Below are 22852 nucleotides of genomic sequence, written 5' to 3' on the forward strand. Positions count from 1 at the left end.
CCCACCCCCGAAAGTCAAAGTGCCGAAAGGGAACATTTTGCAATGCCAAAGGAACGGGAAGAACAGGGAGGTGAGAACAAATAACAACAACCGATTGCCCTCAAGTCGACCCCAACTCGCGGCGGCCTCCATGTGTGTCAGAGTAGAACTTCACCCTATAGGGTGTTCAATGGCTGATTTTTCAGAAGGAGATTGCCAGGCCTTTCTTCTGAGGCACCTCGGGGTGGACTCCAAGCTCCAACCTTTTGGTTAGCAGCCCAGCACATTAACCATTTGTACCCCGCAGGGACTCTGAGAACAAATAAAGGATATACAGTTTTTAGCTTGAGTACATTGCTTATTCAGCTAAAACGTTACATTTTTTTAGCTTCTCTTGCAGCTAGATATGGTCATGTGATAAGTTCTGCTTATTGAAGTATAAGTGGAAGCATCATGTGGAACTTTTGGGAAGTCTTCTCCAAAGGAAGAGGCATATCCATCCCTTCTTTTGCTCTTTCTCCTTCCTGCTGCTTGCAATACAGATGGGATGGCTGGAGCGTGAGAATCAATGGTAGAGATGAGGTGCAGCCAGAGAAAAGGAGCCTTGGTCCTCCATCAGCCTCCATGCCAGCTCGAGAGTGCTTCTCTCTAGGCTTTTACATAAAAGGAAAAGTACTTCCATCTTATTTGAAAAAATGAAGGGTATAATCAAAAGGACAGAGAAAGCTGGGCTTTTTCACCACTCATCCCACATGCCTTCCCTCCCTGGCTATGTGCCATCATCTCAGATCTGAGCTCCATTTCCTCCCGGCTTTATCATCTACTCTCATTAAATCCTACATGCATTCCCTTCTTTCCTTTCAGGGCCAGCCACTAAAATCCCTGCGCAAGCTGTTACATCTCTCTCCAGCCTCAAATCACCCGGCTCCCTCGGATCCTCGCTTTCAGCCAGGAACAACTCAACAAACCAAAAATACATTCTCAGAGATTCGGATTCACTCCGTGGGCCAGGCCTCAAGTGGGAGCAGCAACATCCGGCAGGAGCCCACACCAAAGGGCAGGCCACCCCTCCAGCTGCCAGGTCAGATGGACACTGGTTGGCATGTGTCCTCTGTGACCAGGAGTGCCACAGAGGGGCCTTCCTACTCTGAACAGCTGGGTGCCAAGAGTGGGCCAAATGGGCACCCTTATAACAGAACAAATCGATCCCGTATGCCAAACCTGAATGATTTAAAAGAGACAGCCTTGTAATTTGTGCTTGGGGCGGGTGGCGGGGGAGGGCAAGCCAATTGGGAGGGGAGCGGACTGGGGTGGGGTGGGGAATGGGCTGGGCCAGGGTGGTCAGCCAGTATTTGCAGCTTTATGAAGGTGTGTGCAGTATTGTATGTGTGGGGCCGTCTGGCTCATGACGGCCGCTAACGCTAGTCAGGGATCTTAGAGCCGCAGGAGTTACTTCGGGATTGCTAGCCCCCACAGGTCTCGTGTGAGAGTGGCTACAGTGTGCCATTGAGGAATAAAAAATTCTTGCCAGCTTGTCCCCCTTACATTCCAGCTGTAGTGCAGTCTGTATTGAACTTGGGAAAGCTAGGACATGTCCTGGCACTTCAAGGGATAGAAAAATGTGTGTCTCAACCGATGCCCTTACCACATACTTTGTCCTGCCTAGGCTAAATGTGGGGTTGATTGTAATCCAAGAGTATCCCTTTGAAGGGTTAGAAGATGAACTGTATGTCTTAAATTGTTTTTTAAACTTCCATATTTGATAGGATTTGTAACATTTATTTATAATTAATATTGTACTGTTATAATCATACCTTTTATGTTCTAATGTAAAGTTATTTTGAGCTGTTTGGAACATTGTGAAGCAGTGGGACAGCTACAGTAGTTTCTATACAAACTAAACAGTAACATTTATATATTGCATCAGGAGTATTTTATTCTATATATAAATATATATATATGGTAAATATATGTCTGTTTTATAAATATTCATTTAAAGAAAGTATCGTTATGACACTATCTGCCATATTTTTATACATTTGTGATATGAAGTGAGTATTATACTTCTAATAAAGGGAGTTGAATGGTGGCTACATGCGACTGTAACAGTATGAACCTTGCTCAACTTTCAGGCCTTGTCGCTAGCCCTCTAGACATGCTCTTGGTAGCAGACGAATTACAGCGTCTACGTCCATACCTGCAGGAGAAGAAAGGTAGGATAGGCTAGTGGGAACAAAAGCGGGCCTCATTGCCCGCTTCACAAGGTCAGCTCGGGTCCGGGAACGTTACTTGCACATGAGTGGAGACGAGATCGGGCGTTACTTGTGGGCCTTTGTGGGGAGAGAGTGTGCTCTTCCACTTAGCATTAGTGAAGAGTGTAGACCAAAGATCTGCCAGGGTACATTCCTAGCTGTGAGGATTGTAGAGGCACCTGTCTGCTGACCGTGCAAACCAGCTCTGTGCTTCTGAGTACTGTCCACTGTACAGGCGACTCTTGGCTGGTAGGATGTGAGATACATGGGTGGCATTTATATTTTTCAATGCTTTTTTTTGTTATTGCTGTTTCCAATATATTTAAAAAGCTCCTGAAGCAATTCCAGATGTAGGGAAAATCGCTATGTCCATCTTTTTCTTCCTGGGACTGTCCACTTATGACAAGGTTACCATGCTCTTATTTTACATATACATATACATATACATATATATATATGTATCATCAGAGCAGTACTTATCTTTCCCACATTTGATCTCTTTCAATTCCCAAGTTACTCTCAAGAATCATCATGGCCTTTGGCCAACAAGCATTATACCCATGTGTCCCTGGGCCATCCTTGACAGACATCACCTCAGCACCATCATCTATTAATAGTATTAGAGTTTTGGAGGTAGTCCCTTAGCAATAATACTTTTTAAAGGTCCTTCCCACCCCTTAAAGAGATAACTTCTCAGTATTTATTACTTGTCCCAGAATTCTACGTGTCAACCCCTGAATCAGGTCAGCTATTGTTGAAATGTGCTGAGTGACTTTGCTATTTCAAGTCCCCTCCCCCCAGATTTTGAGAATCATAGCTCTGATATTATGACGATTATAAAGAAAAAGGTCTTAGTTTCTTTGAAGCTTAAATTGTGTGCATATTGCATTTTTATATAAATACTGTAACGATGTGTATCAATTGTACAGAGGTCATTTTAAGGTGCTTTGTATTTCATTTTAATAAGTGTAATAGGCACTAAAATGAAACTCAACTGGGTACTATCATTGAAACAATTTGGTTCAAAATCAATATTATTTTGCATGCTCTTTAGTTTCTATATCTTGTTTCTTTCCACCAGTTCATACCATTTGAGTAGCTCTGAATTCTGGCTTTTCCCAGGCAGCTGCTCTGTTACACACATGAGCTGAACCTTCAGCAGTTTTGCCTGGATACCCATGACTCTGAAAGGGTGTATGTCCAACGCTTGTTTCATACTAGATCTGTACTTTGTATTCTGCCTTGCAAACCAGAAACTGCATTTTTTTCTCTTGAAAGACTTCTCACTGTGCTGTGTGCTTAGGAACTGTGTGGTCACGTTGCCATGCTGTGGCACTCAAGGCGCGTTGTCACCTAGGGGCTGGTTTCCCATGTTTTCATCCTTGCTAACACTGGGATCTCAGATGTTTGCAGAATATTTATATTAGCGATGGTTCTTCAAAGAAGGGCTAGAATAATTGCCTTCAACCTAGAGCAAAGTAAACCTAACCAATGAAGAGTCAATATAGACTTTTCGTACATTCCCAGATTTGAGCCAGAAGATAGCTACAATGTTTTCAACTCATGTTTTTGAGGTAGCTCTTTTGTCCTCTTTCTCAGCTTTGTTCCGTTCTGACTTTTCATTGATCCTCAGTAAGCCGTAAGCGAACTACAGTCTGTATTTCTAGCATATAATTCTCTTCCCGTTCACAGAGGGAAATGGTAAAGTTTTTTCTCAGATTTAATGGGCCCCCTCTTAGCTTTTAACTGTTGTTTCCCTCTGGTTGATGCATTACCAGTCTTACAAATATTGCCATCTGTGATATTAAGGACTTGATTTAAGTCTCAAAAGTCTGCCTTTTCTTTAGGAAGGGAGGACCTAGGGCATCCATTGTTCTCTTATCTGCCCTAACTTCCAGTAGGCTGAAAAGGTGGACTGAAGGCTTACGAGTTACTTTATTTTGAGTGTATCGCTGATCTCCTTTTGAAAAGAAACTGCTTCACTGTTTTTCTACTTTTACTTCACCACTGTCCTCGTTTTCCTTCTCAGAAGTTCTAAATGAACTTCACCTTGTTTGGTCTTGATCTGAGGTGTAGCCGGTTTCCAAAGCCCAAGACCAAAAGGGAGCGCTCTATGCTAAGGGGCCCAAGCGAGTTGTCTCCACAGCATTGGTCATCAGCCAGGGGCAGTCTTGCCCTCCAGGGGACGTCGGGCAATGTCCGGAGGCACTTTTGCTTGTCACAGCTGTGGGAGGAGGTGCTACTGGCATGTAGTAGAGACCAGGGATGCTGTTAAGCATTCTACAGTGCGCAGGACAGCCCCCACCACAAAGTGATCCATACAAATGTCAGCGGTGCCGTGGCTGAGAAACCTGCCCGACAGTATCCCAAGCCCAACAGTCTGCAGAGCTCAGCTCTGTCCTTGTTCTCTCCAACCTACAGAACTACAGGTAGGAATTCTCCACCATTGTATTCTCTGAAAGACTCTTCTGCCACTATTCTGGAATCCTATTATTCATTTTCATGATCTTAGGCCTGCTAAAAGGTACATCCTTTGGGAGGAGACCAGAGTTACTTTATAGGTGTTTGAGAATTTAAATTCTAGGTCAGTGTCCTTAGAAAATCTTTCATAGAGCCATGAGGTTTATATTTAGAAGCAAGCCACAGCCTGGCAGGTTGGCATGGCTTTTACCAACTACGCAGAGGCACCCGTGGCTTTTAGCTGTGTCTCCAGAAAGAAAATGTCTTTGTTTTTTATTCAAGTCATTTAATAGCTCTTTACAAATATTGGCATATGGCAAACCGATTAGAAGCAAAATCTCTTCATTGGTGGTTGTGATGTGGCTGTTATAGGAGTATTTGTGCTGTATGCTTTGGTTAAATCTGTTTTAAAACATGCTTTAAGATCCACCATATGCAGTTGTACTTTAATTCTAAGCTCAGAGCTATGCTGGTTAGTTTCTAGTCATGTCATGTATTATAAAGTATGTTGTGGTTGTAGAGTTAGCCAGTTTAGCATGTTCTTAACCTGAAAATTAGTGGACTACACTAGGAAACGCTATCCCATTTTCCCTTCCCAGCACCTCTTAGTTAATGGCATAGTATCCTCACTTCTTTAACTAGTTTTTAGAGTAAATAAGGAAAAAAAGCCATTTATTTTCTTCTAGCCATATATTGAGAATGACTTATACGTATACCACGTTTTTCAAGGCCAGAGGATTACTTTTCAGATATGTAGAAGGATCTGTCCATGTCTGTTCACCTAGGTCCTGGTGGTGACGGACCCTCTCAGCAAGGGCACTCGCCGGTTGTGCTTTGTTCGTGGAGCTTAGCTGGGGCTCAGGAAATCTGTGTATTCTCTCCTGGTCAGAACGTTTTTTCTGGAGCACTGCTTTTACATCTAGAAGTCTGTTACCTCCTGCGTCATAGCGGGATGTTGAGATCTGTGCGAGTACTAAGGTCCACAAATTCTGTGCTTTTGTGAATCAGGAATGTGATATGATAACACGGAACCAAGTCAGAATAGATTGAAAAATGCCCCCTCGCCTTCTTCACTTCATCACTAACAAAGCGTGTAGACAAATAAAACTTCTTCGTGGCATAAAAAATTCTGGTTTCTATAAAAGGACCTGCAGAAAAGACAGTACCAAGGTTAAAACTTTGAAATGATTACAGTTTCTTCCTTTTGCCGCTTGACCAGCTGGGCCATGGAAAATCTGGAGGTCTGATGCAGCAGGTTCATAATTCTGTCTTAGAAACCATGAGTAAATGCAAGAAAACCAAGCCAGGACAGGATGAGTCCTTCATTTGTGTGTCCCCACACAGTGTGGTAGAAGTGAGGTGGCTAGGAAACTCTGGGCCTGCTTCCCACTCTTTTTTTCTGTTTTTAATTGAATGTACTATAAAAGATCATAGACTTTTGTGCCAACCCAGTTATTACGTGAATATTCCTTACCCATAGTGCTTTGTTAGTTCATCAGTGCGAGGCCTGGTCCTGATTCCACCTTTCTCCTCTCCAGGCACTGACCCAACCTTTCTATGTATTTAATATAGGCTATTAAATATGATCACGACCTGCCTTGTATTGTCATTCATTAACTGTTTACTCCCAAATTTGAGGGAGGTTGTCTTTTGTTTTGCCAGAAAAAATTTGTAGTAGCACGTTGGTCTTCTAGGGCCTGCAGAACTGAGACAGTTCTGCTTTTACTTGGAAGGCCCTTCATTACCCACAAGGGTAAGCTCTCTGAACCCTATTTGATCCTTGGGTCATGTTTTGACCCTCCTTTGGAATCTTATAATTGGTCTCCATGTTGTATGCAGATTAGAAGTTGCCTTGTTTGCTACTCTTCCAACACAGAGTATCAGGGAGAAAGAGGCCTTGTATCAGGGAGAAAGAGGCCTTATCTGTTCCTCCGTCCCCTCTGTTTTGACAGACTGCTAAGAATTCCTCAGGACTTCCTTTGGTCTGGTTTTTTACTTTTCATGAAGACTGATCTGAATCATTTTAGGAGTAGACAAGCTTGTCCTAGTGCTCTGCTTCAGGTCTAAGCAGAAGAAACCCGGGATGCCTTGACTTTTGTCCCTGTTGTGGGATGAAAGTGTTTATTGCCAGAATTGTCAAAAGCGCCAGTTACAAAGCTTCGGAGTTCCAGGAAAAGAGGATGCTTTTCTTCCTAGAGAACATTCTCCACAACAGCTTAGAGTTTTTCCAAAATGGAAAGCAAAGCGTGCATAAAATCAGTTTTCACTAAAGATATACAATTGGTGATAGCCACCTCCGTCTAGTTCCCTCTCCTTGTTTACTCTTTGGTCACTGATTGAGTCAGGCGGGAGGGTGATGCTGGGATTGAAAGAAGTAAATTCTCAGTGTAAATATGAATTGATGACAGAAACAATTAAGCCAAACAAAATAGTTGCCCCAAATTCCTATCTCCAAGAATTGCTTTGTGCCATTTGGAATTCAGGTAGTTATTCTGTATATACTTAGAAAATTATTCAGAGCTTCTTCAGTCTCTAGTAGGTTCGAAGGGGGTGTCTGGGGAGATAAGAGGGCAGGGTGTCATGGAGACCCTGTTCATGCTTGACAGCAAAAGTAGGGATAAGCCAGAATGCTGTGGCATCCAAATTTGTGGTAGATGAAGAATCACTGGAAATTCTTAATTGCACAGACTTTATAATCCAGAATACAAATGATAATTCCATACTTTTTACTGTGGCAAGGGTGTAACGTGGTGTTAGTCTTTTTAATTTTTGAATCCAAAATGAATTTGAAGTGTTGAATATTTCAATTCCTCACAAGCTAATTATGAACCATTTGTAAAGTGTTTATATAACTCTTTGTATCGTGTGTTGGTACATCTTATCAAGTTTTTTCTGGCATGTATTCCATTCTAAACTTCTGTAAAATTTCTATTGTTGCTGTAAATATTATACAAATATATATTCCGTGGTAACCTTAACTATCAGCATGAAATGGTTAATTTTTACTGAGCACAATGTATTTTTGAATGAATCTTCCAAAACGTCTTTAATAAAATGCAGATTTTGCACTGACTGATGTGACTGCGAGGCTGTCCCAATGTTAAGCACTGTGGTCCCTCGTGTTTGAACACCAAGCAGCTCCATTTTGTTTCCTTCTTTGTGAAGAACGCGTTTCAATTCACATAAGGGGTAATGGGCCTTGAAGTTGAAACCAATTAAAGGGACAGGTTAATCTAAAGCGGATCAAATCCTGGTATTTAATGATGGTGATCTTTCTTGTTTTCTATTTCTAAAGCTTTTTCTCCTGTAAGGCATTTTGAAAACTTTGGCTTTTTTTATACTTGCTTGTTGTCATCTTTTCACGCTGGTAGATGTTCACTTGGTGGTTTGGGGATGTTGGTGGAAGATGCCAGCCTGGCGCTTGGTGCTATGGAGAAAGCAAAGATGGACAGGTTGATAAGGGTTTCTTCTTGTTTTAGACCAGGATTAGCATACTCTTTCTGCAAAGGGCCAGGTAGTAAATATTTTAGGCTTAGTGGGCCTTGTGGTCTCTGTTGCTGCTGCTCAACTCTGCCTTGTAGTGCATAAACAGCACAGAGAATATGTAACTGAATGGGTGTGCCCGGGTTCCAGTAAAACGTTATTTAAAAAAAAAAAAAACAGGCCATAGTTTGCCAACCCCTGTTTTAGACCTCACATGTGTCGTTTGGAAACCCTGATGGTATAGTGGTTAAGAGCTACAACTGCTAACCAAAAGGTCGGCAGTTCAAATCCACCAGACGCTCCTTGGAAACCCTATGGGACAGTTCTACTCTGTCCTATAGGGTCGCTGTGGGTCGAAATCGGCAATGAGGTTTTTTTTGTTGTTTAGGAATTTGAGCGGAGGGTGGTGAAGGGGTGGGAGGGGGGGGGGGGGGGGGGGGGCTTAAGTTTTGTGGCAATGTATATGTAAATATTCCCCAACTTTCTTTCTCTTTCTAAACAAAGGGTAGGAGCTAATCCAGTGCTTTACATTCTTAAAAGCACTATGTCACCAACTTCTTCACTCCCTTTCTCCTTAAGAATCATGGAAATTTTTGGCCTGTGATTTCAGCTATACTTTTTATCGAAACTGAATCAAAGAATCTGGGACTTGTCATCTTTTTCATGTTTGTAGCATTTACTAGGCCAGGCACAATGCCAACTGTTTTACTTATATTATTACATTTATACTTCACAACAGCCCAATGAAGTGGGTACTATTATTATCCCCATTTTGTAGATGAGGAAACTGAGGTTTATGGAATTTAAGTTAACTTGCCCAAGATCACACAGCTAGAAAGTGGCAAGGCTAGAACTTGAGCTCGAATGCGTTCACTGTAAAGCCCATGCCCTTAACCACTATTAAACAGTGCAGTTACTGTGTCTCCATGTATAGAAACTGATATGGGGTGATGGGGGTCACATTCAGATGTTATGTTTTTATCTTAAGTAATTCAAGTTTATTCAGGTAACTCTCAAAATAGCAACTTTTCAAAAGCAGTTTCCAGTACAGAGTATGTAAAAAAGTTTGCCTGAAGGGACTCTGGGTGCAGAAATAAAGACAACTTACTCAAGTGAAGAAAAGGGGGGTAACAAACTTAGAAGCTTTCTATATTGATGGGATACGTGCACTAATATGAGCAATTAATGTAACATTTCCTTTTCCAAAAACTCATAATAGTTCATCTGATCTTTCTTCTCAAATCCCAGCCTATGGAAGTTTATTTGATTTGAGAATAGTCACTCCAAGTCTAGAAACTCTGGTGAAGTGGTGAAAAGCACAGACTCTGGCTTCAGATTGCCTAAGTCATATCTCAGCTCCATCACATACTTCTGATGTGACTTTAGGCAGTTTACTTCACTTTTCTATGCCTCAGTTTCCTTATCTTTAAGTGGAAATAATAATACAGACAGTCCCCAGGTTACGAACATCCAAGAACATCCAATTTACGTACAACTGAGCATCCAGTTTACGTACAACCGGTAGTTACGAACCAACCCCGTAAAGCCTATTATGTTAAAAATTCGAGGTGCATACATACAATGGTTTGTAATAACAAGCAGCACTACTTTGTGATGTGCATCAAAGCATTATTATTATTATTACTGTGTTATTATGCTAAAGAGGTTTTAGTGTATCTGGAAGTGTTTCTTTAATGTTTTTTATGCATAGAAAGGTACACCATATACTAAGACAAACATTTGACTAACTGACGTTAGATACGAACCGTTCCTAACCTAGTCGTGTGAATGCAACTTAAAGACAGACTTAGGAATGGAACACATTCGTAATCCAGGGACTGCCTGTAGTACCTTTCTCATAGAGTTGTTGGGAGGACTTATTGAGATAATAACCTCCAAAGCACTCAATGGGTTCTCAGTACATATCAGCTATTATAATAGTATTGCTGTTATTTGTGCCCTAGTTGGGAGCCCCATGAAGCTGAAAAGGAACGTCACTCAATCTATACTACCAGTTCTAACTGAGAGCTCATTGAGTGGCCGAAAGCACTTTAGATACATTTATCCACTTCATCTTCATATCAGTCCTGTAAGATTGTCGGGATTAGGAATGGCCCAGCTCGGAGCTACTGCTAGGATCATAGGTGAAGCACAGCCCTTATTGTTGTGCATTTGTCAGCAGGCCTCAGCACCTACACTCTTAAGTGGACAACAAGATGGGCCTTTGTCAACATCTGTTCAAAGGCTCCCTTTAGGGGTGCAGTCTTCCGGGCTGTAGAAATGGATTCATAGCAGTACTTCCATTTTGAAATACCTTTACTTGTTCCAAGTAACCTTCTCCCACACTGACTACCAGAATCAGCTCAGGTTGTTGTCTTAATATTGGCAACACTTAATGCTACTTGTTTGTTCATTTAATTGCTTAAAAATCTCTTGCAAATGTAGACCACACTTGCATTTCTAAAAATAAAAGCAAATATGTTAGCATAAGGTAAGAGAGTGAATTTTTGCTACATTATATATATTTTTTAGTTAAAAGTTTCCTCCACAAAAGAAATGATACTGCAAACATGCATTTAATAGCAAGATCCTGTTAGGTTTCAGATTTCCCTCAAATTTTTTATTTTTTATACATTCTGTCATGAATTGACTGAAGTAAATAATTAGTATGCTATCATAAGCAGATTACCTGCAGAAAATGTTTTACAGTATTTCAGTATCTCATTGTTTATTAAATTCTGAAATATTGAGCAATTTCCAATGTGAAATCTCAGCTGGCTTCTTTGCAGAAATTGACAAGTTGATCCTAAAATTCATTTGGAAATTTAAAGGGCCCAGAATAGATAAAACAATCTTGAAAAGGAAGAACAAATTGGAGGGCTCACACTTCCCAGTTTCACAACTTACCACAAAGCTACAATAAACAAGACAGTATTGATTGTTCTGGCATAAGGATACACATGGAATAGAATTGAAAGTCCCGAAATAAGCCTTTACATTTACAATCAATTGACTTTTGACAAGAGTGCAAAGACCATTCAGTGGGGGAAAGACTGGTCTTTTCAACAAATGGTGCTGGGACAACTGGAAATACACATGTAAAAGAATGAAGTTGGCCCCGTACCTCATGCCATATTCAAAAATTAAAGTGGATCAAAGATCTGAATGTAAGAGCCAAAACTATAAAACTCTTAGAAGAAAATATAGGGATAAATCTTCATGACCTTGGGTTAGGCAGTGGTTTCTCAGATACGGCACCAAAAGTATAAGCAACCAAGGAGAAAAGATAAATTGGACTTGATCAAAATTAAAAACTTTGTGCATCAAGGGACTCCAAGAAAGTGAAAGGACAACTGACAGAGTGGGAGAAAATATTTGCACATCTGATGTCTGATAAGGGACTTATACCCAGGATATATAAAGAACTCTTATAATCCAATAATAAAAAGGCAAATAACTCAATTTAAAAATGGGCAAAGGATCTGAATAGCCATTTCTCCAAAGAAAATATACAAATGACCAATAAGCACATGAAAAGATGCTCAACATCATTAGTCATTAGGGCTATGCAAATCAAAACCACAGTGAGATACCATGTCACACCCACTAGAATGACCATAATCAAAAAGACTGATAATAACAAGTGTTGGTGCAGATGTGGAAAATTGGAACCCTCATACACTGCTGGTAGGAATGTAAAATGGTGCAGCCACTGTGGAAAACAGTGTAGAAGTTCCTCAAAATGTTAAATGTAGAGTTACCATATGACCCAGTAATTCCACTTCTAGGTATACCCAAGAGAAAGGAAAACATACGTCCACACAAAAACTTGTAGATAAATGTTCATAGTAGCATTATTCATAATAGCCCGAAAGTGGGAACAACCCAAATGTCCATCATCTAATGAATGGATAAACAAAATGTGGCCTATGCATACAATGGAATATAATTCAGCCATAAAAAGGAATGAAGTACTGATACATGCTACGACATGGAAGAACCTTGAAAACATTATGCTAAATGAAAGAAGCCAGACACAAAAGACCATGTATTGTATGATTCCATTTATATGAATGTCCAGGATAGGCAAATCTATTGAGACAGAATGTAGATCAGTGGTTGCCAGGGGCTGAGGGAAGGGGACAGATGGGGAGTGATTGCTAATGGATATGGGGTTTCTTCTTGGGATGATGAAAATGTTCAAAAATCGATTGTGGTGATAGTTGCACAGCTCTGTGAACATACTAAAAGCCATTGACTTGTACACTTTAAATGGGTGGATTGTACGGTATGTGGATTTTATCTCAATAAAGCTGTTGCAAAACAAAAATTTCCAACCTGAACAATTATTTGGCGAGCCTTTACCCTTGCTTCACACTGTTTTATTCTCGCCTTTTTTTCTGGACTCTACTCTTCCATCCTGTGTCTGATGTACCAATTGCAGAAGTCCTTAACTCTTAGGCTCTGATAACCCATGTCATGATAAAAGCTTAATCCAGCTTTCCAAATAAGGGTCTCCATTCAGGCATTCTCTCAAATGGATTTGTCCATGTGTCCTAAGGCCAGAGATGGATTTTTTTTTCCCCCACCCTGAAGTGATATGTTTCTATTTGTGAGAAGATTGAAGCTCCCCGGCAGAGAAAGCGTTTTCCAGATTCAAGTATACAGCATGGGATGAGAAAGCTGCTAGGTTGAATGCAAAGTTGTTAGAAGCCCAGAACCACCAGGGAGGAACTGTGGGGCTTGGAGGAGGCTGCCTGTTCACAGAGAAGGTGAATGGAATGTTCAGGATCGTGTTAGTGTGGCTTGGCATTTGAAAACAAAAGTAGCTCAGAGAAATGAGTTGCTAGCAAAAGTCGCACCACAGCCAGGGCAGGCCACTCTTTGGATTCCCCAGTCTCCTTTGGAGGATCCTCAGCCTCTGCTCCCATCCTCTCTCAGCTCCTACATGCCATATACATCTCCTGTCCACCCCCTTTCTTAACAACCTTTCAATCTTCCCAAGAGCTCCCTGCATATTGAGCTACTCCTTGCCAGGCCCATTCCTTCCCAAAGATTTCAAGCTTCAAGAGCTGGCGGGTTTGTATTTTGCAAGGCCAGGGAGCCGAGGTTAGAGGGCTGGGCTCTCCAGGGGAGTAGCCCCATCATCCTCCTTTTCATGAGGTGGGTCCTGACTGCTTCCACGTAGTCGGTTCATGGACCTCCTCCACAAAGTCGGTGATAGTTCCTGGGCCAACTGTTTTCAAAACGTGTTAAGCTTTTTGAAAAATCGTAGCCCAAGATGAAGGAAAATTCCAGTGTGTTCTGGTTATTTGGGATCAGAAAAGATCTACTCCTTAAATACAGGGAAACCTGGCTACTTTCACCTGCATGGCGGCCACAGACCTGGATAATTTGCAGAGTGGAGTTGTATGTGAGGAGAGCGCTAGACTCTTCCCAGCCCCCGGATGCATAGGATGAAGACCAAACCCACCTTCAAGGAGAAAACTCCGCAGTGGAGGCTCTCCTGCCTGGGACGTTTGGACGCGGACAGGCTCTCAGGAAACTGGGACAACTGTGAGATGTGACACGGGCCCCCCCTCCACATACCTCTGCTCTCATCACCCTTGAATCCTTCAACTCTGCGTGCCTGAGGCTATAAAACACGCTTAGGCTGTGATGGAATGAAAATTGAACTGGGAGAAACAGCCAGTTTGCTCCCGTTGTGCGTTCCAAGTGAAGCTTTATGAAACAGTTTGTTCCTGTTTTGAATGTGGTAAAGCAAAAGAATTTTCCAATTCTCAGGGCTGCTTTGTGTCCCGTGGGACCACACCTTTCACAGTGTCACCGAGACAAAAACCAAGAGCAGCAAATTGCCCCTGCTACTTACGCTTTTGTAAGAAAATTGTTTTTAGGGACATTTTCTTTGTTCTGATTTTCTTTGGCCCTGAGTGGGAAATAAATTCATTTTTCTTTTCCTTTCATTGAAATTGGAAACTGTATCTTTTTTAAAAAACCAAATATTCTCTACCCATCTCTGCTTTTAAAGTGCTTGTAAAATACAACCCTGTTCATCACAGTGGTGTGTCAGGGTGTCCTCCCCAGGCCGGCCTTGGGCCCGCCACCCCCTGGCAGGTGCTGAGCTGAGGCAGGCGTTAGGCACACTTGCTGACGCACTCCAGCAGCTCCATCCGGATGGCGATGCGAACGTGCCAGCCCAGCGGGATCAGTCGGATGAAGCGGGAAATGATGGGAGGCCGCAACAGGTTCTGGACTGTGGAGGTGCGGTCTGAATTTCCATAGAAGACCTAAAGGAAGGGAGAAAAGCCTGTCACCACCACATCAGGGGAGGGAAAAGGAAGAGTGATTCCTGTCTGGAGCTGGCCCCAACTCTTAACTCTATGTAAGATCTCAGAAAGTAGTTAAAGCCCAGGGAATTTGCAACCCGTACCCCATGGCCGTCCAGTCAATTCCGACTCATAGTGACCCTATAGGACAGAGTAGAACTGCCCCATAGAGTTTCCAAGGCTGTAAATCTTTACAGAAGCAGACTGCCACATCTTTCTCCCGTGGAGCAGCTGGTGGGTTTGAACCACCGACCTTTTGGTTAGCAGCCGAGCACTTAACCACTGTGCCACCAGGCCTCCTCCAGGGAATTTTCAAGTGCCCCCCAAATCTGTCCTTGAATGGTTGTCAGCACCTACATGTTTGGGGCATTTGAGTCACTATATGGAGATATCTAAAACTGTACCTTCCAGTGTGGTAGCTACTGGCCACATGCAGTTATTTAAATTTAAATGAATTAAAATTAAATAAAAATTCAGCCCCCACCCCCCCGTCACACTAGCTACATTTCAAATGCTCAGTAGTCACATGTGGCTAGTGGCTTCCATATTGGACGGTCCAGATATGGACGTTTCTATCATTCCAGAAAGTTCTATGGGATGGCACTAATAGAAAACAACTCTGGACTTTTATTACTAATTTTGTACTTTTAGTCTGCGTTTGGACAAGAAGCTTTGCAAAGACTCATGTTACACTTGTAAAACAAATGTTCCCGTGTTCAAAAAGTATCCAAAGTGGGGCTCAAGTAAAAACTCTTGAGTTGACTCTGAAGTTGTGAGCCAAAGTTTAAGTGTGTGCCCCTACATCAATACAAATGGCAAGTACTCTTTAGGCTTGGAAAAATGGTTTTAAAAAAAGACATAAAAGTTACAGAGAAGATTCTGGAAGGCAGGGGACAGTGCCCAGAGTCGGGAGAAAAGGTTTTGTTTAGTGTTTTTCTGGATGTAACATAAAATGGTGCAGATGTTGTAGCTAAGGTGCAGTGGATGCTTGAATGTGTTTCCAAAGAAAGCAGTCATTCTTTGTACTTTCCAGAGCCTTCACGCTCTGCCCAGTGACACTGGAACATTTCATTTCCTTCTGGGATTATCTCCTGAAAAAAATCTGGTCACCCCATTGGCCTCCCTCATTCACAAGAACAAGAAGGCCCTTATCAGCCATGACCTTGCCTTTCTTCCCAGTAGCAACTCCTATCCCCCTCTAGGCTGTTTGGCCTTAAGCCCACTCAAATCCAGAGCCAGATGAAGAGGGGAGGATGGAACAGGCTTCTCCAGAATGCACAAGTGCCGAAGTGGAGTGCCTCTCTGCGAACTGTTGAGGCTTTCAGAAACACAGACAGGGCTTGAAAACGAATTCTGGTGGCTTTTTAAAAGCCAACTAATTAAGAACGAAAATGAAGCAAGATGTCCAAGTATCAAGATAGTTTTTCCCGTTGTGTTTAAACTTCTTAAAACTTCCACTCATGTATGCCTTGCTGCACAGCTTGTCATCAGAATCAGAGGCTATAGAGCCGTCTTATTCTCAGCTGCACGTGTCTATTTAACATGACTAAATGTCCAAATTAAAAGTCCTTACGCTTAGGCAAAAGGACAAGTAACATTTCTAAACAAATATTGAGTTTTTAATTTATTTTTATTCGTTGCATATATATATATTATATAATCAAGAGCACACTGTGTTCAGTCCTCAGTGACCAAGACTTCAGTCCCGGCCCACAGAGATTGCTAGGAGATAAAGTTGCCCAAAGGTTTAAGAAGGCTGCATTTAATGTCTAAAGGCTCCTAAACCTGCACCTCTGCATCTGCACTGGTGGGGTCCTTTTAACCGTTCACATAGTTTAGTGGCTAACTTTCTGGGCTGTCAAAAGTTTCCGAGCATTCAGTCTCAATCAATAGGAAGTTGAGGCCATATCTATATAAATGGACTATTACCTACTTGCATCACTAACAGATCAAGGGAGACCCATGAAACAACGTTCAGTGATCCAGTGAGTCTGGAATAGCACAAATGGCTGGTATTGATTATTCAAGCAACTATCTGCTGATATGAGAATTCAAATATTTCTTTTGCACGCAAGAGTAGCATTCATTGCGCTGGGTACCAAGGATACAACAAGGAAAGACGCTTGTCCCCCGCCCCCCCGAGAGCGCACAGTATGGTGGCGAAGAAGCACGGATGACCCACCATGAGGGCAGGAGCCGCAGGTGGTTTGGGATGGAGGCCTGACTTACCCGGTTGTTTCCCGTCTGGTCTTTATAATAAATCCAGTTCAGGCGCTCATCGGTCCTGTACTGCACACTGTACTTGGTCATCCACTCATCGATGTCACAGCGCCCCTGGGTGAGGATCCCCGAAATCACCTTGATCTCCTTCAGATCGATTTGTAACCACTGGCTGCTGTCCTGGAACTTGGAGAGCCAGGCACACCTGCCGGGAACACATCACATCACCAGGAGCCCTTCCCCAGGAAGGCCTCCTCAGGCGCCGTCTTTGGAGGGGGCCCCAGCACCTGACGAGCTGCCAGCAAAGGCCGGCGGTCTGAGCCGCACTCTTATTAGACCCAGAGGCTGTCTCCAAGAGCCTCTGTGATACTTAGCTTGGATCTCATCTCTCCCTGCATCTCCACCTCCCGAAGAGCAAATGCCGGATTCAACTAAGTTGTCAACAGAAAGCTTTTAAGTGTAGCTAAAATCTTTAGGGTATAGGTTGAGCATGTCTTTCTTCACAACACGTGAACCCGTAGTTATTAGACGCACCAGCCCCCTTCCCAACGTCTTCTTCAATTTCACTCTCTTCAGACATACCTGAATCTTCGATGCTGTCATCCTTGCCATTCAGGCAGAGTCTACCAAGGGCAGAACCCTGAATCCAGTGTTTCTGGAAGGGCTTTTGATCATTGAAAAGCAAAATAACCGGTTAAGGAATTCCTGGTTTTTTTTTAGCTATACACCGAAAAACCAAACCCGTTACTGGTCTAGTCTGTTCTGACTCATAGCGACCCTATAGGCCAGAGTAGAACTGCCCCATAGGGTTTCCAAGGAGCGCCTGGTAAATTCTGGAGATCTATGGTTTCCCTTCGTCTTTTTGTTGTTGTTGTTGTTGTTGAGAATTAATTTATCAGGACTCAGTCCTTGGCTGCCATCTCTTCTTATTCCGGACTTGCTCCGTGGGTGACTCCTGACTTTTGACTTCTATCCCAGGACTCTCAGAAAGCTTTCCCTGGTGCTTCAAATGGATGAGCTCTTTCTTCCTTCTTCTCTCCTCCATCACACTCATCACACTTACTAAATAATCAGTTGGGTGGTTATTGGCTTACAGCCCGTCTGTCCCTCTAAACTGTGTGCTTCTTGAAGACAAAGACCTCCGCTGTCTTGTTCACTGCCTGTATCCCCATTACTAGGTGCGTGGAAGGCAGTCAATCAATATGGAAAAAGTAAATGAATTCTGTGCTGTTCATTTATTAGAGAAACCTACTTTTTTAAATCACGTTTAAAAAAAACAATCACCTGAGCTGCCTGGCCTGCTTACCCAAAGCCTTGACTGTTGAGCCGGGCCTTGTTTGCAGTCCAGGAGGAATACCAGCCAACGTACTGCTCTGGGTTGGAGCAGGTGATCTGGTCTGGTGTAACCTCTCCTGATTCGAAACCCAGGGGTTTATGATACGGGCATTCTGGGAAAAGGGAGACAAAAGAACATTAAAACACTCATATATCTCGAACACAAGAAGACTGAATATTCAACAAACACAAGAAGACTGGAATGAAAAGACAAACCATCTTATTTGCACTTTTGAAGCTGGAGACTGTTTTACTTGTCAGCACAGTTCACAATAAAGCTGGGTCTTGAACCTGTTCACTGCTCAGGCAAGAAGAGAGTGGAGATGAAGTCAAGGGCTTGCCCTCGAGCATTACAGCGTTGTGAACACCAGAGGGAGAGGTCCTGCGGCAACCTCGTGAGTGGGGGAATTTTTAGAAACAGTGCACCTCGTTCACAAGCTTAAAGACCTAAAAACCAAGAGGTTTGCAGCAAATATATTCAAATGCCATACATCTTGATTTTCCTCATTAACACGGGATTAGCCATCCTGCATGATGTCATCAGGGCCCCTAACTGGCCTTGGGAAGTGTATGATGCCAGTTATAGGAACAAAACAATGGTGAGAGTCAAGAGGGCCATTTATATATGGAGACTGACTTCCCACTTGTGAATTGCAGTTTTCTCACCAGTCTAATAAAAAAAAGGGGGTGAAATGTGGCTGAGTGAGTGTTGAATAGGAACAGTTGAAAGGAACTGCTTTCTCCAAATAAGAATAGCCAAAGCTGGTTATTATATGCTAATTGCCTGCTGCTGCTCATGTATTTCCTCTCATGCTAAGAGCACTGTTGAATTACCTGGTCAGAGACTCCCAGCTGACAACCCAGTATTCATTCTCTCCTTCTTTTTGACTAAAGAACCCTAATTTTGTTGGGGGCAGCAATGTGGCTAACTAATATACTACATTTCCCGGCCTCCCTTGCAGAGGAGGGTGGCCAAGTGACATGATTTCTGGCCAGTAAGTCATAAGAGGATGTCTGCTGGGGACTTCTGGTCAAGTGTTGGTTGCCCTCTCCTGCTTCCGGTTGCTTAGAACGGTGACCTGATGGCTGGAGCAACGGTCGCCACCTTGCGCCATGGGGGTATGGTCAGGAGAATTCCAGAGCCCTCAGTCCTGCTGTCCTTGAGCAATTCCCTGTCATGTGAGTCAAACAAAACTCCTAATTCAATAAGCCACTCTTTAGGGGGTCTCTTACTTATAGCCAAAGCCAGTTCTAACTGAGTTTCTATAGAAGACAAATAATAAAGCCATACAAAGATATTTTCCTAGTTTTCCGATTGTGAGTGATAAACTCCAAATAAGGTCAATCAGATTGTTTTTCCATGTGTAAATAAGCTTTCGTGTTGAAGAGCTGAACATATTTACTGGGGCATCATCACCTTTCACAGTAAAATGAGTGCCAAAGTCTTTCTGGAGGATAGTTTTTCAAAACTGCATGAAACTTGCAAAAGCTTGAAAGCCATCCCAAGGCTAGAGGGCCTGCAGGGACAGTCATGCCCTGTCCCCAGAGGCTGAAGACAGAAGGACAGCTTCAGACCTCTGGCCAAGGGGGCTTAAACTTATGCCCCAGGGAACCAAAAAAATAGACCCAACTCCACCAGTATCTGCAGCTCATGGGGCTGGCGGTGAGGGGGCAGCATTTGTGACTTATCAAGTACCCAAGACTTTGGGAGCCCATTCAAGTAACGTATCTTCCTGGGAGAGAGAGCAGGGGCGCTTTGGGGGCCACTCACTCAGGCGTTGTGTGGCTGAATCCCTGGGGAAGCTTGTTGAGAAAACCATTTCCAGGAGTCCATCCCCAGAGTGGCTGCATTTTTAACAAGCACTCTTTCAAAGCATACTTTGAAAACGTTGGCCCGGCAGGGAAGGCGTTTTGCTGGCTGGCGGATTCAGAGGGCCTGGTGCCTGTGGACTTGGCAACTCCCTCACCTCCCCAAGTCGCCTCCAGCCTGGAAGACAAGCCCGAGCAACCATAAGGAGGTATCAGAAAGCTGGCTTTCAGCGGGACCTTGGTCGTTTAACTTCAGTTTTCTAATCTGTAAATTCTAAATGTGGATGTCTCCAAGGCCTCCTCCAGCTCTAGCTTGTGATGACAAACCTCTTTTTTTTTTTTTTTGTTTTTGTTCTATGGCCACCAGCTGTGAGAGAGCGGCAGAAGGGAAGGGAAGGGAAGGAAAAGCGGGTCACCACCACTCCCAGTCACTTGATTCTTATTTCGCTTGCTCTCCCTCCCGTTTTCCCCTCATCTCTTTTCAGTCTCTTCCCAGTGAGCCCATCTAGCAGTTTAGAGTGGGCTGTAAACCTGCAGAGACCCACTCAGTGGCAATGGCCTGGGAGGCATGTGAGGGCTTGTCCAGGTGGCCGAGAATCTGTGGTTCAGTGCATTCTAAAGACCCGCTTGTTCGGACGTGGAGCCTGCACATACTCTCCAGGGGAGGCCATGAGCTCATCGTCCCCATGGCTGCGGCCAGCAGCCAGCGGCCAGGAACCCAGGCCTGATTCTCAGGCCCCAGACCTCATCCCACTGACCCCTAAGTATTTCCAGGTGCATATTTCCACTTGGATGGTCCCATCTGTCCCAAACTGAGCCCTTCATCACGTGACCCCATGCCGGCTCCCTGCCCACTGCTTCGGCTCTCAGGCTGCCTAAGCCACAAACCTGGTGTTTGGCCCAGGTTACAAAGTAGAGGCTTGACATGGCTGAGTCTCAGCCTTGGCTGCAGCCCCAGAGATTCTGATTTAATTCATCTGGAGCATGGCCTGGGCATCAGGAGAGAGCTGCAGGTGATTGCGATGAGCAGCCAAGGTCAAGAACTACTGCTTAGCGCCAGTGAGCTTCGGGGTGAGCTTTGGGGAGAGCTTGGGCGAGCTACTTAACCTCTCGAAGTCTCAGTTTCCTCATCTGTGAAATGGGCATGACAGTAGTTCCTGCCTCCATAAAGCTTCTATGGGATGAAATGAATAGTGTTTGCAGAGTGCTTAGCACTGTGCCTGGCCAAGAAGCAGCAGTTAATATTGGTGTCAGAGGGTGACTTCGCGAGGAGATACTGATGACTTCCTGAGTTTCGCATGTTCGTTTTTCTGGTGAGGACTCACTAGAAACCCAACACCCCCCTGCCTTTCTCTGGCCTGTCCCCGTTCCCCGCCATATCCTCCCAAGAAGTCCAGCCTCCTGATTCTGAAGGTTTGGGCTCTGTTTGCCCCAAGAAGGAATAAACTGTGTGGTAGAGGCCTGAGCTCAGCCGGAAGTGGTTCCCCTGAGGGAGCTGGAGCATGGATGGGGCCTGGGAGCCCTGAGCAGTGGGTTCCCTCAGGAAATGGGCAGAGAGAGGAGCCACCAATGAGATGGCCGTCTTCAAGCGGCACTATGAGCCCCGGGGAGCCTGCCTCCAGAGCCCTTGAAAGCCCGTGGGGGGGTTCATGTGGCCCAAAGGGAAGAGGAAGGAACTCCAAAAATCCTTAGACTCGTCACAGGCCATGACAAGGGGGAACTCAAACTGGATGTATTTTGATTTAGAAAAGCAGCAAACATGACATTTCTAGCACGCTGCATTCTGTGGAGTAAACTGTGTTCCAGTTATATTTTTCTCATTTTCCGGACGCCTTCTCCTTCCACGGTCAATTTACCTCCAGATCGTGTTTCGTCATCTGCTAAATACTCTTGAGCTCCTGTAGGCCTTTCTGCCTTCTTACCTCCCCCACCCAGAACACTCTCCTTTCCAGATTTCTGAAGGCCACCTGGTAGTCGTCCCAACTCTATTTTCCATGCCTGAGCCAGAGGATTTTCCGAAGCTATTTTCCCTGCTCCAGGCCCTTCAGCGGTGACCCACTGCCCTCAAGATGTAAAGTGCAAACTAACAAGGCCTACAAGGCCCCTCAGAGCCTGATCCATCTCCTGACTCGTCTCCTCAGGAACTGGGCGCTCCTGCCGTTCTCATGGGACCTAGAGGCCTTCCCTTGAGGCTGTTTCCTGACTTGCTGTTCCCTCTGCCTGTGACATTCTGTCCCTTCCCTTCGCCCTCCCCTCGTCAACTCCACTCATCCTTCAGATCTCTGCCTACTTCCCCTGCCCACCCTGAGCTGGGTATGGGTCTCCAGGGGCCCCCTCCAAGGCACCCTGTACTTACTTAGCACTTAGCACTCCTTATTGTGAGTGTGTCATTGCCAGCTTCCCTTGGCTGTCTTGCTTACCAGTCTCTCCTGAGTGGATGTTGATTGGGTAGATGAAGGAAGGAAGGAATAAACAAACAAATCGCCCCACCTTGGGTGGCCACTTCAGATAAGCAGAGATGATGGCAGAAACAGGAATCAGAGAGCTCAGGGAGGAAGTAGAGGTTGACTGTGACCCACAGTTCTCCCTGTGGCCTAATCAAAGCCAAACTGTCAATTGAGTACAAAGTAGAAAGCAACATAATGATGTTGAAGGAATTAAGATCTTTCTCAGACTCCCGTTTTCTGCCCAGTGGAATTTTGTTATTATAGCGATGATACCTGTTTTCTATACTCATTTTACTCATAAGGAAAAGCCTGCATCTTTTGTGGTACAAATGGCTCTTCTGAGCAATGATTTTATAATTAGATGGATAAAGGCGTGTTCGTAAGGTGCTTCAAATCAGGCTATGTATGTTTAACATACTAGCCATTTTTTTCAGTAGATAATTTCTGAGTTTGTAGGCCTGAAGGCCACACACGCTTATGAAGAATATTAACCTTAAAAAACACAAAGAGTTCAGGGGCATTCTTGAATATATATATATAT

The 22852-nt window shown here is 43.9% G+C and overlaps 2 protein-coding genes across 2 annotated transcripts in view; one reads left to right on the plus strand and one right to left on the minus strand.

The window, feature by feature from the left end:
* The window catches only part of CDKL5 (cyclin dependent kinase like 5), a 155086-nt gene extending 153856 nt beyond the window's left edge, over positions 1-1230 (plus strand). Inside the window, exon 18 of the mRNA XM_004382822.2 lies at positions 844-1230. Within this exon, the coding sequence (XP_004382879.1) occupies positions 844-1230 (387 nt within the window). The remainder of the gene's footprint in view (positions 1-843) is intronic.
* Positions 1231-14227: 12997 nt separating this feature from the next.
* Positions 14228-22852, minus strand: part of RS1 (retinoschisin 1) — a 27788-nt gene continuing 19163 nt past the window's right edge. Inside the window, exons 6-8 of the mRNA XM_004382868.1 lie at positions 18027-18168; positions 16730-16925; positions 14228-14461 (exon numbers count right to left, since the gene is read on the minus strand). Of these exons, the coding sequence (XP_004382925.1) occupies positions 14309-14461; positions 16730-16925; positions 18027-18168 (491 nt within the window). The 3' untranslated portion in view covers positions 14228-14308. The remainder of the gene's footprint in view (positions 14462-16729; positions 16926-18026; positions 18169-22852) is intronic.

Source organism: Trichechus manatus, unplaced genomic scaffold (genome assembly GCF_000243295.1).
Source record: "Trichechus manatus latirostris isolate Lorelei unplaced genomic scaffold, TriManLat1.0 scaffold00100, whole genome shotgun sequence".
Classification (NCBI taxonomy): Eukaryota; Metazoa; Chordata; class Mammalia; order Sirenia; family Trichechidae; genus Trichechus; species Trichechus manatus.